Source organism: Pseudophryne corroboree, chromosome 6 (genome assembly GCF_028390025.1).
Source record: "Pseudophryne corroboree isolate aPseCor3 chromosome 6, aPseCor3.hap2, whole genome shotgun sequence".
Lineage (NCBI taxonomy): Eukaryota > Metazoa > Chordata > Amphibia > Anura > Myobatrachidae > Pseudophryne > Pseudophryne corroboree.
This window is the reverse complement of record NC_086449.1, coordinates 387612377-387626653: the sequence shown is the minus strand read 5'-3', so window position 1 is coordinate 387626653 and position 14277 is coordinate 387612377. Positions and strand designations below refer to the sequence as shown.

Here is a 14277-nt window from a genome sequence, read left to right as displayed (position 1 = left end):
GGTGCCGTAGGAGGCACAAAGGGCGGTTGGATTTGCAGAACCCCCTTCAAAAATGTCTGAACCTCAGGGAGAGAAGCTAATTATTTCTGGAAGAAAATGGATAAGGCCGAAATCTGGACTTTTATGGAGCCCAAACGTAGGCCCACATCCACACTTGACTGCAGAAAAAGGAGAAAACATCCCAGTTGAAGGCCCCACTCTCCTGGGTGTCTTTCCTGTCTGTTCAGGAAGTCTGTTTCTCAGTTGTCTACTTCCGGAATGAAGATCGCGGACAACGCCACAGCGTGTCTTACTGCCTAGAGGAGAATCCTTATTACCTCTGACATTGCTGCTCTGCTTTTCGTTCCGCCTTGTGTCTGTTTATGTACGTTACTGCCTTCACATTGTCCGACTGAACTTGAATGGCTTGATCTTGAAGATGCGATGCCTGTAGAAGGGCATTGTATATGGTCCTTAGTTCCGGAATGTTGATCGGAAGAATGGCTTCCTGACTTGACCATTTTCCTTGAAACTGTTCCCCTTGGGTGACTGCTCCCCAACCTCTGAGGCTTGCGTCTGTGGTTAGCAGAATCCAATTTTGAATCCCGAACCTTCAGCCCTCGGTCAGGTGAGAAGTCTGAAGCCACCACAGAAGAGAAATCCTGGCTTTTGGGAACAGACGGACCCTCTGGTGCATGTGTAGATGCTATCCGGACCACTTGTACAACAGATCTAGTTAGAAGGGCCTTGCATGGAACCTTCCGTACTGTAGCGCCTCGTAGGCGGCTAACATCTTCCCCAGAAGGCGAATGCATAGATGCACCAATATCTGGGTTGATTTCAGAACATCCCGCACCATCGACTGGATCACCAATGCCTTTTCCAACGGAAGGAATACCTTCTGTGCCTCCGTATCCAGTATCATCCCCAGGAACGGAATCCTCGGTGTTGGTTCCAGTTGAGATTTTGGTAGGTTCAGAATCCACCCATGATCCTGGAGTAGTCTGTTTGAGAGGGCAGTGTTGTTTAACAACCTCTTCCTGGATGGTGCTTTTATCAGCAGATCGTCCAGGTACGGAATTATGTTCACTCCCTGTTTGCGGAAGAGAAACATCATCTCTGCCATTACCTCGGTGCCGTAGAGAGGCCAAATGGCAGGGCCTGGAACTGGTAGTGACAGTCCTGTAAGACAAACCTGAGATAAGCCTGATGAAGCGGCCAAATCGGAATATGAAGGTATGCATCCTTGATATCCAGAGACACCAAGAATTCCCCCTCTTCCAAACCTGATCACTGCTCTCAGAGACTCCATCTTGAACTTTAACACCCATAAGTACGGGTTCAACGATTTGAGATTTAAAATGGGCCTTACCGAACAGTCTGGTTTAGGTACCACAAACAGGTTGGAATAATAACCCTGGTTTTGCAGCTGAAGCGGAACTGGAACAATGACCTGAGTCTACCAGTTTTGCTTCTGTAAAGTCATACTTGCTTCTTGAGAAGCTGGTAAGCCTGATCTGAAGAATCTGTGAGGTGGGAGTTCCTGAAACTCCAGTCTGTAGCTCTGGGCTAAAAGATTTTTGACCCATGGATACTGGCATTTCCCATATGTGACTAAAGAATCTTAAACGGTCTCCCACCTGCCTGTCTTCCAGTAAATCAATTTCCTTTATGGCCTCCACCATAACAGTTAGCAGAATCCTGTATATGCTGTAGGAGTAAGATTATCTGCCCCCTGGATAAGGAATCTAACCCGTAAATTAGATTACCTGACCATTTTGCAATGGCCCTAGAGATCCATGCACAAGCTATAGTGGGTCTCTGGGCCACCCCTGCAGTTGTATACAGAGATTTGAGTGGTCTCAATCTTGCGATCTGCAGCATCCTTCAAGGAATCTGCCCCAGGAACAAGTAAAACTATCTTACGTGACAGCCTAGAAACCGATGCATCAACTATCGGTGGGTTTTCCCATTTTTTCCCATCATCCTGAGGAAACTGGAAGGTCGTGAGTAACCGTTTCGGGACCTGAAACTTCTTGTCAGGATTTACCCAAGTTGCTTCAAATAGGGAATTTAATTCCTTAGATGCAGGGAAAGTAGCTGAGGATTTCATTTTCACATTAAAATAATAGCTTCTATCAGGGCCTGTATACCCTGTGACAAAGCTGCATTCCACCCCTACCCCCCATCCCGAGTCCACCTCGCCCTCCTCTGGGTCTGATGCATCATCATTGGTATCAGCCTGCATGATTTGGGCCAGAGGACGCTTCTGTGGACAAATGGCAGGGGTCTGAGACGCTGGAATGACCACTGAGTCTCTATTCATGAGGTCATCAACAGATTGCCTTAAGTATTGAGTCTCCTTCTCATTTTGAGAAAAACACTGCTGTGCATGATACACACTCCTTTGACATACTAAATGTGAAAGAACACACTCACTCTCTCTCTCTCTCTCTCTCTCTCTCTCTCTCTCTCTCTCTAGGGAGAGACAGAGTATAATGGAGGCAGCCACACAGCACCCCTGTAGCTAAAGTACAAGTTTAGCTGGGTTGCAAACTAAGTATCCTTAATAGGGCTTAGTACACCAAATATTGTTTCCCCGCCCCTGCTATGACCCCCTGGTACTGTTTAGGTGTTCTGGAGTTCTTGTGGGGGAGCTGTGCTTCCCTGCCAATCTGCCTGTGTATAGCTGCAGAGGGAAAATGGCGCTGGTGAGCTGCTGGATCTACTCATAGTGAAGCCCCGCCCCCTTAGTGGTGCGCGTTCTTCCCAGGTGTTTTATACTGGCTGAGGTAAATATTCTGTTCTACAGTCTGTTTAACCCCCTGTAGTGTACTGCCAGTGTGGGTATCATTAGTGGCTTCAGCTCGCCCCTCACAGCGGTCACACAGTGTCTCTGAAGCCTGGAGCGCAGCCTGCATGTCAGCGATGCGCTCCTGACCGTTACAGCCGGCGACACGCTAACCGGGACGCCGGCCACCTCCTCGCCACGCTTCTGACTTCTGGCTCTGTTAGGGGAGGCGGCGTGCTGTGGGTCTGTACGCTCGCCGTGGTGGGGGCTTGCAAATAGTAGCTCAGTGTCCTGTCAGCAGGGAATGGGACCATTAACCCTAGGAAGGTTGGGCCGTCGTCGAGCCCCCCCCCCCCCCCCCCCAATCCCCCCCAAAGTCCCACGAAAGAAGCAGTCTTGTGCCAACCAGACCTGCCTGAAAATAAAAAATAAATGCAGAAAACTCTTCATGAGTTCCCCAAGCGTGACCGGCTCCTCCGGGCACATTTTCTAAACTGAGTCTGGTAGGAGGGGCATAGAGGGAGGAGCCAGCTCACACTATCAAATTCTTAAAGTGCCCATGGCTCCTAGTGGAACAGTCTATACCCTCATGGTACTAATATGGACCCCAGTATCCTCTAGGACACAGGTTCTCAAACTCGGTCCTCAGGACCCCACACGGTGCATGTTTTGCAGGTCTCCTCACAGAATCACAAGTGAAATAATTAGCTCCACCTATGGACCTTTTAAAATGTGTCAGTGAGTAATGAGTACACCTGTGCACCTGCTGGGTTACCTGCAAAACATGCACTGTGTGGGGTCCTGAGGACCGAGTTTGAGAACCTATGCTCTAGGATGTAAGAGAAAATGCAATGTTCACTTTGATTGTAAATGTAATACTTTTTGTGCATCCAGAAACTTATTGCACACCCCTCGTATTAATGCTCTTGGAAGTAATGATCTAAATGCTTTTTAATACAGTTTTAATGTACTGAATCAAGGTAATGTAACAGATTTTGCACTGAGAAGCATAGTTAATGGAGGAACACCAACTTGCTGTTTGCAAACACTGTGTAATTTTCCATCTTACATCAGCAAAACATTTGCCTTACTGTTAACCTGTAAACATTAACCACATTTTAAATACTTGTAAATCGTCTTTATTTCTTCTATTCCACTGCTCTCTCATTCAGCCACCACTCCTTCTATTCTCATTTTACTACCACTATTTACCCCTTCCACCACTTCTCCTGCTGCTCTCTCTGCTGGGGGCCTCACATTCTCACACACACCCCGACCCGGGGGACGCCATGGTGGTGGTGTTGGGGTCCTTTTACCCTCTAGCTACACATACCAACTTATACCTCCAGAACAATCCCTTATATTCTCTACATTTGAGGTCCATGTGATGCGCCTCTACCAACCTACTAATCTTTGAGTTGCTGTCATCTACCGTCCACCTGGCACTTCCTCCATATTCCTCGACAACTTTGCTTCCTGGCTACCTCACTTCCTCTCTTCTGACATTATCCTAGGTGATTTCAACAACCCTATTGATAACGATAACTCCACAAAATCACCTAGCTCTAAACTCCTTAACCTCACCTCTTCACTTGGTCTCTCCCAGTGAACCACCTCACCCTCCCATGTGAATGGGAGCTCACTGAATCTGGTTTTCACTCACTGCTGCAATATTTTTGATTTCTCCAATTCCCCTTTTCCCCTCTCTGACCACCACCTGCTCTCTTTCAACGTATCTATCTCCGCTTCCCCATCTCTCCCTCCTAAGGCTACCATCACTAAGCGTATCATTGAGGCTATTGACACCTCATCCCTATCCTCCCTGTTCGACTCACTTCTCTCCTATTCTCTCTCATGCCCTAAACAAGCCACATCCCTATACATAGTTACATAGTTAGTGAGGTTGAAAAAAGGTAAAATGCCCATCGGGTTTTACCTGTATCCGTGTTAAGCAGTGCATATTATAATGCACCAGCCAAAATAATGGTTTAGTGCCTATTGACAACTATATTTCGTATAACTCCCATATACATAATGTCAGTAGATTAAATGCTATAGCCTTGGATACCTTTTTCAGCTAGAAAACTGTCCAATCTGTTTTTAAATGCATTTAAAGAGTCTGCCATTATTATCTTCTCTGGCAGGGAGTTCCAAATCCTTATTGCCCTTATGGTGAAGATCCCTTTCCTACGTTGTGTATGGAATTTACTCTCCTCTAGCCTCAGTGAGTGCCCACGTGTCCTATACAGAGATTTATTAATAAACAAGTCCCCTGCTAGCTCTTTGTATTGACCCTTTACATATTTGAAGATGATAATGTCACCTCAGTTTCCTCTTTTCAAGGCAAAACAAATTTAACCTAGTAAGCATTTCCTCATACTCTAGTGTGTCTAACCCTTTTATCAGTTTAGTAGCGCGCCTTTGAACTCTTTCGAGCGCCCCAATTTAAAAAAAAAAATTTTTATAATATGGTGGCCAAAATTGAAACACATTATTCCAGATGCGGACGTACCAATGATTTATACAGAGGCAGGATTACATCCTCGTCCCTTGACTCAATACCCCATTTTATGCACGCAAGGACTTTACTTGCCGCCTTTGCTGCATTTTGACATTGTGTATTGTTATTAAGCCTATTATCTATGATCACCCTCAAATCTTTTTCCACGACTGCTACCCCTATATTTTCCCCATTAAGAGTGTAGGAAGCAAGTTTGTTTCTAATCCCAAAGTACATAATTTTGCATTTTTCAATATTAAATCTCATTCCCCATTTAGACGCCCAAGTTTAAGTAAGTCATTCTGTAGATACTCCACATCGATTTCTGAATTAATTACTTTACACAGTTTAGTATAATCTGCAAGGATTGACACTGTGATTCCCAGGCCTATTCCTAGATCATTAATAAATATATTGAACACTAGCTGGCCAATTATGGACCCTTGTGGTATTCCGCTGACTACTGGTGCCCAGCTGGAGAACATCCCATTAACCACTACTCTTTGTACCCTGTTATCCAGCCAATTTCCTATCCATGTACAAATAGTATTTCCTAGTCCAAGTTCTCTTCATTTGATGATCAGTCTGCTGTGAGGCACTGTATCGAAGGCTTTTGCAAAATCTAAAAAGACCACATCCAGTGCTTTACCCTGGTTGAGAATTAACGCTCACTTCCTCATAGAAGCTAATTAAGTCAGTTTGACACGATCCGTCCCTCACAGACCCATGCTGTGACTATTGCTAATAAACTTAGAATTCCGCAGATAATCCTCTATGCTATCCCTCAAAATTCCTTCCAACATTTTACCCACTATAGAGGTTATACTAACTAGTCTATAGTTCCCAGGATGATTTTTAGATCCCTTTTTAAATAATGACACTACCTCAGCTATAATCCCTCGGTACCATACCTGATCTAATTGAATTATAGAAAATAAAGTATAAGGGTTTTGCTAGCTGAGCTCTAAGCTCCATAATAACCCTCGGGTGAAAGCCATCTGGGCCTGGTGATTTGTTAATCTTTGTTGCTTAGTCTCTCCAGGACTAATTCCTCACTTAAACAAGTATCTAGCCACGAATCATTATCGTCACTGTTGTTATGCACTACTGTCACCGTCTGATCCTCCTTGATGAATACTGATGACAAAATACTGAACAATTTTTTTTCGTTTATCAAGGCTCCCAGTTCATCTTTTAATGGACCTACATTCTCCTTTTTTAACCTTTTTATGAATATGTATTTATAATACTTTTTAGGATTGGCTTTACTCTCTATAGCTATTTGCTTTTGGTTTACAATGCATCTCTTCTGCTCTTGACTCTGTCGCTCCACCAACGACTATTAACCCTCATAGATCAACACCACAACCCTAGCACACCAAATGTACCAGATATCTTCAAAAATGCTCACGTACTGCCGAGCGACAGTGGAGGAAATCACGCTGTAAGGCAGACTTCCTCCATTTTAAATTTATGCTCTCATCCTTCATGGCCCTCATCCATTACCACCACCTCCCCACTTGACCCTATCCCCCTCCCACGTCCTCCGCTACCTCTCTCCTTCTGCCTGTTCCCATCTTGCCCACCTTCTTAACCTTTCCCTCTCATCAGGCACTGTCCCTTCTGCCTACAAGCATGCTCTTGTCTCCCCTATTCTTAAAAACCTACCCTTGATCCAAACACCTTCTCCAATTGTTGACCCCTCTCTTCTCCCTTTTGCCTCCAAACTCCTTGATCATATTATCTATAACCGCCTCACTGCCTTTCTTTCCTCACACTCGCTGCTTGACCCATTCCAGTCTGGTTTCCGCTTTTTCACTCCACAGAAACTGCCCTCACAAAAGTCTGCAATGACCTCCATGCAGCCAAATCTAAGGGCCACTACTCTCTGCTTATTCTTCTTGACCTCTCTGCTGCTTTTGACACTGTGTACCACCCTCTCCTTCTGCAAATCCTTCACTCTCTTGGTCTGCGTGATACTGCCCTCTCCTGGCTGTCTTCCTACCTCTCTGATCGTTCCTTCTCTGTCTCCTCCCATGACGCTACCTCCCCCCCCCCCCCCCCCCCCCTCTTCCATTAACTGTTGGTGTCCCTCAAGGTTCTGTTCCTGGTCTTCTCCTTTTCCCTCTCTATATGTCCTCTTTAGGTGAACGCATTAGTTCTTTTGACTTCCAATATCACCTCTATGCTGAGGACACTCAAATCTACCTTTCCTCCCTTGATCTCTCCCTGGCTCTCCTCACTTGTACCTCCAACTGTCTCTGCTATCTCTTCCTGGATGTCCCAGCGCTTTCTTAAACTCAGCATGTCCAACACTGAGCTGATCATCTTCCCACCCTCCCACAATCTTATTATCCATTGATGGCACGACTATCTCCTCTAGCCCCCAACTTTGCTGTCTTGACGTAATCCTTGACTCCTCCCTCTCCTCCAAACCACACATTTAGCACCTCTCAAAAACCTGTCCTTTTCATCTCAAAAACATTTCCAGGATCAGACCCTTTCTCACCCAGGATGCCACCAAGATCATTATCCACTCACTGATTAAGGGGGTACACAGACAGCGATGTTCAGCTCATTTCTGAGCAATCTGACTAGATTGCTTAGAACATCGCTCTGTGTGTAGGGGTGCCGGCGACAGCGATGCGTGGTCCCGCGCGTTGCTATCGCCGATGCTAGATTGGCACAATCTAGCAGGTCGCTCACTTCACCGCTGGGTGAAATGAGCGCCCCCCGTGTGTCTCCCGAAACACCCCCCCCCCCCCTTCCCTTGCTCAGCACATCGTGGTGTGCTGAGTGGGGGGAGAGATGTGTGATGGCTGTTGCGTGCTAGACCGCCCAGCACACATCTCTGGGAAAATCTCCCCATCTGTACGGCCCCATTACCGTAATCTCCTCCTATCTGGCCTTCCTGACAATTACTTCTCTCCACTCCAATCTATCCTTAATGTTGCAGCCTGGCTCATCTTCCTCACCAAACGCACTACATCCACCTCCCCTCTCCTACAAGCCCTTCACTGGCTTCCCTTTCAGAATCCAATACAAACTTCTCACAGTACAAAGTACTCACCCACTCCTCTCCCATTTACATCTCTGACCTTATCTCCCTTTACTCTCCCACGCGTCCTCTTCGCTCTGCTAATGCACGCCGACTCTCCTGTCTTCTGATTACTTCCTCCCACTGCTTTCTCCAAGATTTTCACGTGCTGTTCCCTTACTCTGAAATTCTCTACCTCTCCCCCTCAGTCTCTCCACCTCTCTACAGAACTTCAAACGGGCTCTTAAGACCCACTTCTTTACTAAACCCAGCCAAATCTCGTCCTAACCCCCTGTCCCATGCTCGGTCTATCCTATCTGTGTCACCCCTGTCTGTCTGCCCCTCCCCTTTAGAATGTAAGCTCTCATAAGTAGGTACCTTTTCCCTCATGTGCTTATTCTTTTCTTACTTTTAATAATCCTCAACTGCCCAAATCCTGCAGTTTTCTGGCACCTTGATACTTATCTTGGTGTCGTCTACTGATGTTGTTATGCTTTAGTTACCCTGGACTTGTCCTATAGTGTCTTCAACTGTAAATCACTGTTTTCCTGTTTTGAGTATGTGCATATCTACTCTGTAATTGGGCGCTGCGGTACCCTTGTGGCGCCATATAAAGAAAGGATAATGATGATAATCATAACATCTCAAGGATCTATCTATCTCAATACTTAAATGATCATGCATACCCATTGTATCTGTGTAAAATAATTAAATTGTATAGCGAAATTGAATATGCTGGTGCTACATAAATAAGTGATAATAAATACATTTTATATAGTTCTTTAATCCCACTAATTATAAAAGAACTTTACATTTGCAAAACAAGAAACACATGACACAAATTAAATCTAGGCCTACAAAATAACAATGAAGAAAACAGAACAGCTCATTTGGGTATTCTGAAAGAAGAGGATAGATAAATCTATGTATCTGTGTATCTATCTGTATAAATGTATATAAATTTGACAGTTGAGAACTTGACAGACTACCCTATCCCACAAGCTCACTGCTTAGGAGTCATCTTTGAGCTGTCCTTTATTCCCCATATTCGATGGTCGGTATTCAAATTATATATCCCACCCAATCTCCTTTCTATAGTGATCCCCGTTATCGCGCTTATCACACCCATAGTAATCAGGTTTAGCTGCGTAACGGGTTGGGTGCCCTTGCTACCGCAGTGGTAGCAAGCTGAAATGATTGTACCACACCCATCAGTGGAAACCGAATGGGTGTGGAAGGGTGTGATAAGAATTGAATTGAATACCGCCCATATTATCTCAAAATCATATTTCTTGCATCTACAAAACATATCCAAAATACTGGAGGCACAAATTATTGTAGGTCATTTCCATCATGCATTTAGCATAGGCATATGTGCTGGGGGCCCTGTGCACTGCAGGTGGGGCAGATATAACATGTGCAGAGAGAGTTAGATTTGGTTGGGGTGTTCAAACTGAAATCTAAATTGCAGTGTAAAAATAAAGCAGGCAGTATTTACTCTGCACAAAAACAAAATAACCCACCCAAATCTAACTCTCTGCAAATGTTATATCTGCCACACCTGCAGTGCACATGGGGCCTGATTCTGAGTTGATCGCAGCATCAAATTTGTTAGCAGTTGGGCAAAACCATGTGCAGTGCAGGGGGTGCAGATCTAACATGTGCAGAGAGAGTTAGATTTGGGTGGGGTGTATTCAAACTGAAATCTACATTGCAGTGTAAAAATAAAGCAGCCAGTATTTACCCTGCACAGAAACAAAATAACCCACCCAAATCTAACTCTCTCTGCACATGTTATATCTGCCCCCCCTGCAGTGCACATGGTTTTGCCCAATTGCTAACAAACTTGCTGCTGCGATCAACTCAGAATTACCACCATGGTTTTGCCCAACTGCTAACAAATTTGCTGCTACGATCAGGTCTGAATTACCCCCTTTGTTTGTAAAGGTAAGCTATATTGTTTTTTCTTAAATGCAAAAACAGCTTGTTAATCAGATAAAGTATTAGATGTTGCTGATTTCATGCTGTTGCGAGTACTTTCCGCATCCTTGATCACTAAGACACAAAAGTGTAAAACGCAGAATGAATTAAAAATTACATGCATATGAGCTTTATAGATAACAACAGAGGTAGTGTTACTCTTCATTTCACAAAGTACTGTTACGAATTACCTTAATACTGAGAGAGAAAACGTTCCTTACTTTCCGTATACAGGTTGAGTATCCCTTATCCAAAATGCTTGGGACCAGAGGAATTTTGGATATCGGATTTTTCCGTATTTTGGAATAATTGCATACCATAATGAGATATTATGGTGATGGGACCTAAATCTAAGCACAGAATGCATTTATGTTACATACACACCTTATACACACAGCCTGAAGGTCATTTTAGCCAATATTTTTTATAACTTTGTGCATTAAACAAAGTTTTGTGTACATTCACACAATTCATTTATGTTTCATATACACCTTATACACACATCCTGAAGGTCATTTAATACAATATTTTTAATAACCGAGTATTAAACAAACTTTGTGTACATTGAGCCATCAGAAAACAAAGGTTTCACTATCTCAGTCTCACTCAAAAAAGTCCGTATTTCGGAATATTTGGATATGGGATACTCAACCTGTATAAGGAACCGCATTACAGCGGTGTTAGGTGAAGCTGCTATTGCAAAGCTGAATTAAGCTAAGTTTTAAAGGAAAAAAATAATCTCTCTTGTTGTTTTTTGCGATAGGTAAAGTCAAATAAGCATGCTACAATTTTTGACAACAGAAGTTATTTGGGTTTTTTTTAATTGGAAAAAGTTTTTAAGTGTATGGTCCTTTTGTTTTGCAGTTCCAATGACAGGCTTTACTCAGAGAGCTACGATTGATCCAGAGCTGAATGAAATACACGTTTTGTCAGGTCTTAGTAAAGATAAAGAAAAACGAGAAGAGAATGTGAGGAATTCCTTCTGGATTTATGACATTGTTCGAAATAGCTGGTAAGTAGAGCATTTAAAAAAAAAAGTACAGCATGTTTGTCGAATGTACTTCCTTACATACATTTATTATGAATATTTTGTAATCTGCACTGGTTTTCCTTTACTCTTCACATGGAGCATGCAGGGTCTAGAACATGTTAATGTAGTTATCTGCAAATGCCTTGCAATTAAAATTCTAATCTATCTGAATGCCAAAGAGAGTGCTCTTTTGTAAAAGTCCTGATGTTTCTCATTTTGTGCTGTGTCAAATACAGTTTTGAGATGCTCATTATTAGTTTTGCATTCAAATGAGATTTTTGTGCAGCTGAGTGTTGCATGGCAAAACCAGATTTTTTGTTTTTGTTGTACTACAGAGGCTAGCATTTTAATAGAGGAGGAGGAGGACCGAGTGCAGACCTCTGTCCGGATCCCTCCTCTCTGCCGGCAGCTGCGCAGATCTCAGTGGCGCTGAAAATGGTGCGACTGCCATTTTCCCAGTCATTTCTCTACTAGGTTTGGTCAAAACGCAGTGAAAATGTCTGCCGCGCCATTTTCCTTGATGTTTCTGTAGCGCTGCTGCCATACCCCTGAAGGGTAAGTTATTCAAAGAACGGGTGCAAGGTGTGTGGTTTGGGCCCCCCTGGACTCAGGGTTCTGTGTGCACCCCACACACTGGACCCATTATAAATACGCCAGTGTACAGAGGTCTTCTATAGATCTCTAAATGTTCTTTAAGTTTAAGACATGATTATAGACGTCTTGATTTTAATAGTTACTGCAGTGGTTCTCAAACTGCCAGGGTGCCGCGGGACACTTGCAGGGGATGCCTCAGGTTGGTGGTCTAGGACCAATTCAAACTATTTATTGTCATTGTAATAGGCAAAACCAGTGCTGGTGGCTGCTAATCATAAAACATGTGGACATACAGAAGTAAATCTTGTTCTTACTACTTAATTGAACCTAAGGATGACATATAAACATAGTTTAATTTAATATTTTTTTCTAAATTTTTAAATAAGACTTTTGGCCTAGGGGTGCTGTGAAAAAAAATTCTGATACTCTAGGGCGCCATGATTCAAAAAAGTTTGGCAACCACTGAGTTACTCTATTTAAACCTTTAGAAGTAATTGGTTTTGAGAGCGCTGTATATATTTTTTGGGGGAGACGGTCGTTAGGTCGACATGCATTGGGTCGACCACTGAAGGGCGACGTGTGCAAAAAAGGTGGACATGAGTTTTCACAATTTTTTCCATTTTTTCACCTTTTTCATACTTAACGGTAACCTGTACTGAGCACAGCGGTAGCGGAACGAGGCACCTTGCCCGAAGCATGGCCAGAGAAGCGGTGCACCAATTATAGTTTACGAAGAAAACGACACCAAAAACAGTCAAAAAAACTCATGTCGACCTTTTTCCACGTCGACCTTTTTCCACGTCGACCCAATGACCATGTCGACCTAATGACCATGTCGACCTAATGACCATGTCGACCTAATGAACCACACCCATTTTTTGGGTATAAGACCTTAAAGCAGCAATCCTATGAAAAATATACGTTATGGTAAGAACTTATCGTTGATAACGGTATTTCTCCCATGTCCACAGGTTTCCACAGGATAACAATGGGCTATAATGGAGCGACAGCGGATTGGCACCAAACGATCACAAGCTTTCAGTCCTCCCAGGATGTAACGGGCCCGTCCATTTTTCCCCGCCCACTGGCTCAGGCAAATCAGTGGTATTCCAAAGCATTTAGGCAGGAGCATTATGTAGGACCCTATTCAGGCGAGAAGTACACACATGCACACCCTTCCATACAAGAGGGAAGAGTTTAGTGAGTAATAAGATCCTCAAATCAGGTGCGTCAGGGTGGGATCCCTGTGGAAACCTGTGGACATAGGAGAAATACCGTTATCAATGGTAAGTTCTTACCATAACGTATATTTCTCCGGCAGGGTCCACAGGATAACAATGGGATTTCCCAAAGCAATTTTTAGTGGTGGGGACGCTCCTGATTGGACAGGAGAACCTTACGCCCGAATTCAGTGTCATGAGAGGCAAAAGTATCCAAGGCATAATGTCTAATGAATGTGTTAATGGAAAACCATGTGGCTGCCTTACATATCTGTTCTGCTGAAGCACCATGTTGTGCTGCCCATGAAGGACCTACCTTGTGTAGAGTGAGCTGAGACATTAGCCGGAACAGAGAGATCAGCTTGATAATATGCTTCTGAAATCGTCATTCGAAGCCATCTTGCCAGCGTCTGTTTAGTAGCAGGCCATCCCCTCTTATGAAATCCGTAGAGAATCTGTCTTTCTGATGGCACTGGTACGATCCACGTAGATTCTTAATGCACGGACTACGTCCACCGACGCTTCTCCGGCAGACAGTCCCGATACCTGAAAAACCGGGACTACAATCTCTTCGTTAAGGTGAAACTTGGATACCACCTTAGGAAGATAACCAGACCTAGTTCTGAGAACTGCTTTATCTGGATAAAAAAATCAGAAAAGGAGATTTACACGACAGCGTTCCTAAATCCGACACACTTCTAGCTGATGCCATAGTCCGTAGAAAGAGAACTTTAGCTGTCAACCATTTAAGATACACTTTATTAAGTGGTTCAAACGGAGCACCTTGAAGGGCGTTGAGAACCAGACTTAAATCCCAAGGCACTGCAGGAGGAACAAAAGGCGGCTGAATGCGCAGCATTCCCTGGAAGAAAGTACGCACATCCTGTAAATTTGCAATTTTCTTTTGAAACCATAGTCAATGCTGATACTTGCACTCTCATGGAAGCCATCTTCAAACCCTTATCCATTCCTACCTGAAGGAATTCTAAGATTCTGGATACTCTGAAAGATTTTGGGTCTATATTTCTTTCACTGCACCAATGAATATAGGCTTGCCATATTCTGTGATCAACGTGAGCTGAGGAGGGTTTCCTTGCTCTGAGCATAGTTTGAATTACCTGTTGTGAGAAACCTCTTGACTTCAGG

General features: G+C 43.9%; 1 protein-coding gene across 2 annotated transcripts in view; it reads left to right on the top strand.

Annotated features, from left to right (window-relative positions):
* MKLN1 (muskelin 1) overlaps positions 1–14277 on the top strand; it is a 322757-nt gene that overhangs the window by 265765 nt on the left and 42715 nt on the right. For both annotated transcript variants that reach the window (XM_063926768.1, XM_063926769.1), the window contains one exon: positions 11152–11299. In XM_063926768.1, coding sequence (XP_063782838.1) covers positions 11152–11299 — 148 coding nt within the window. The remainder of the gene's footprint in view (positions 1–11151; positions 11300–14277) is intronic.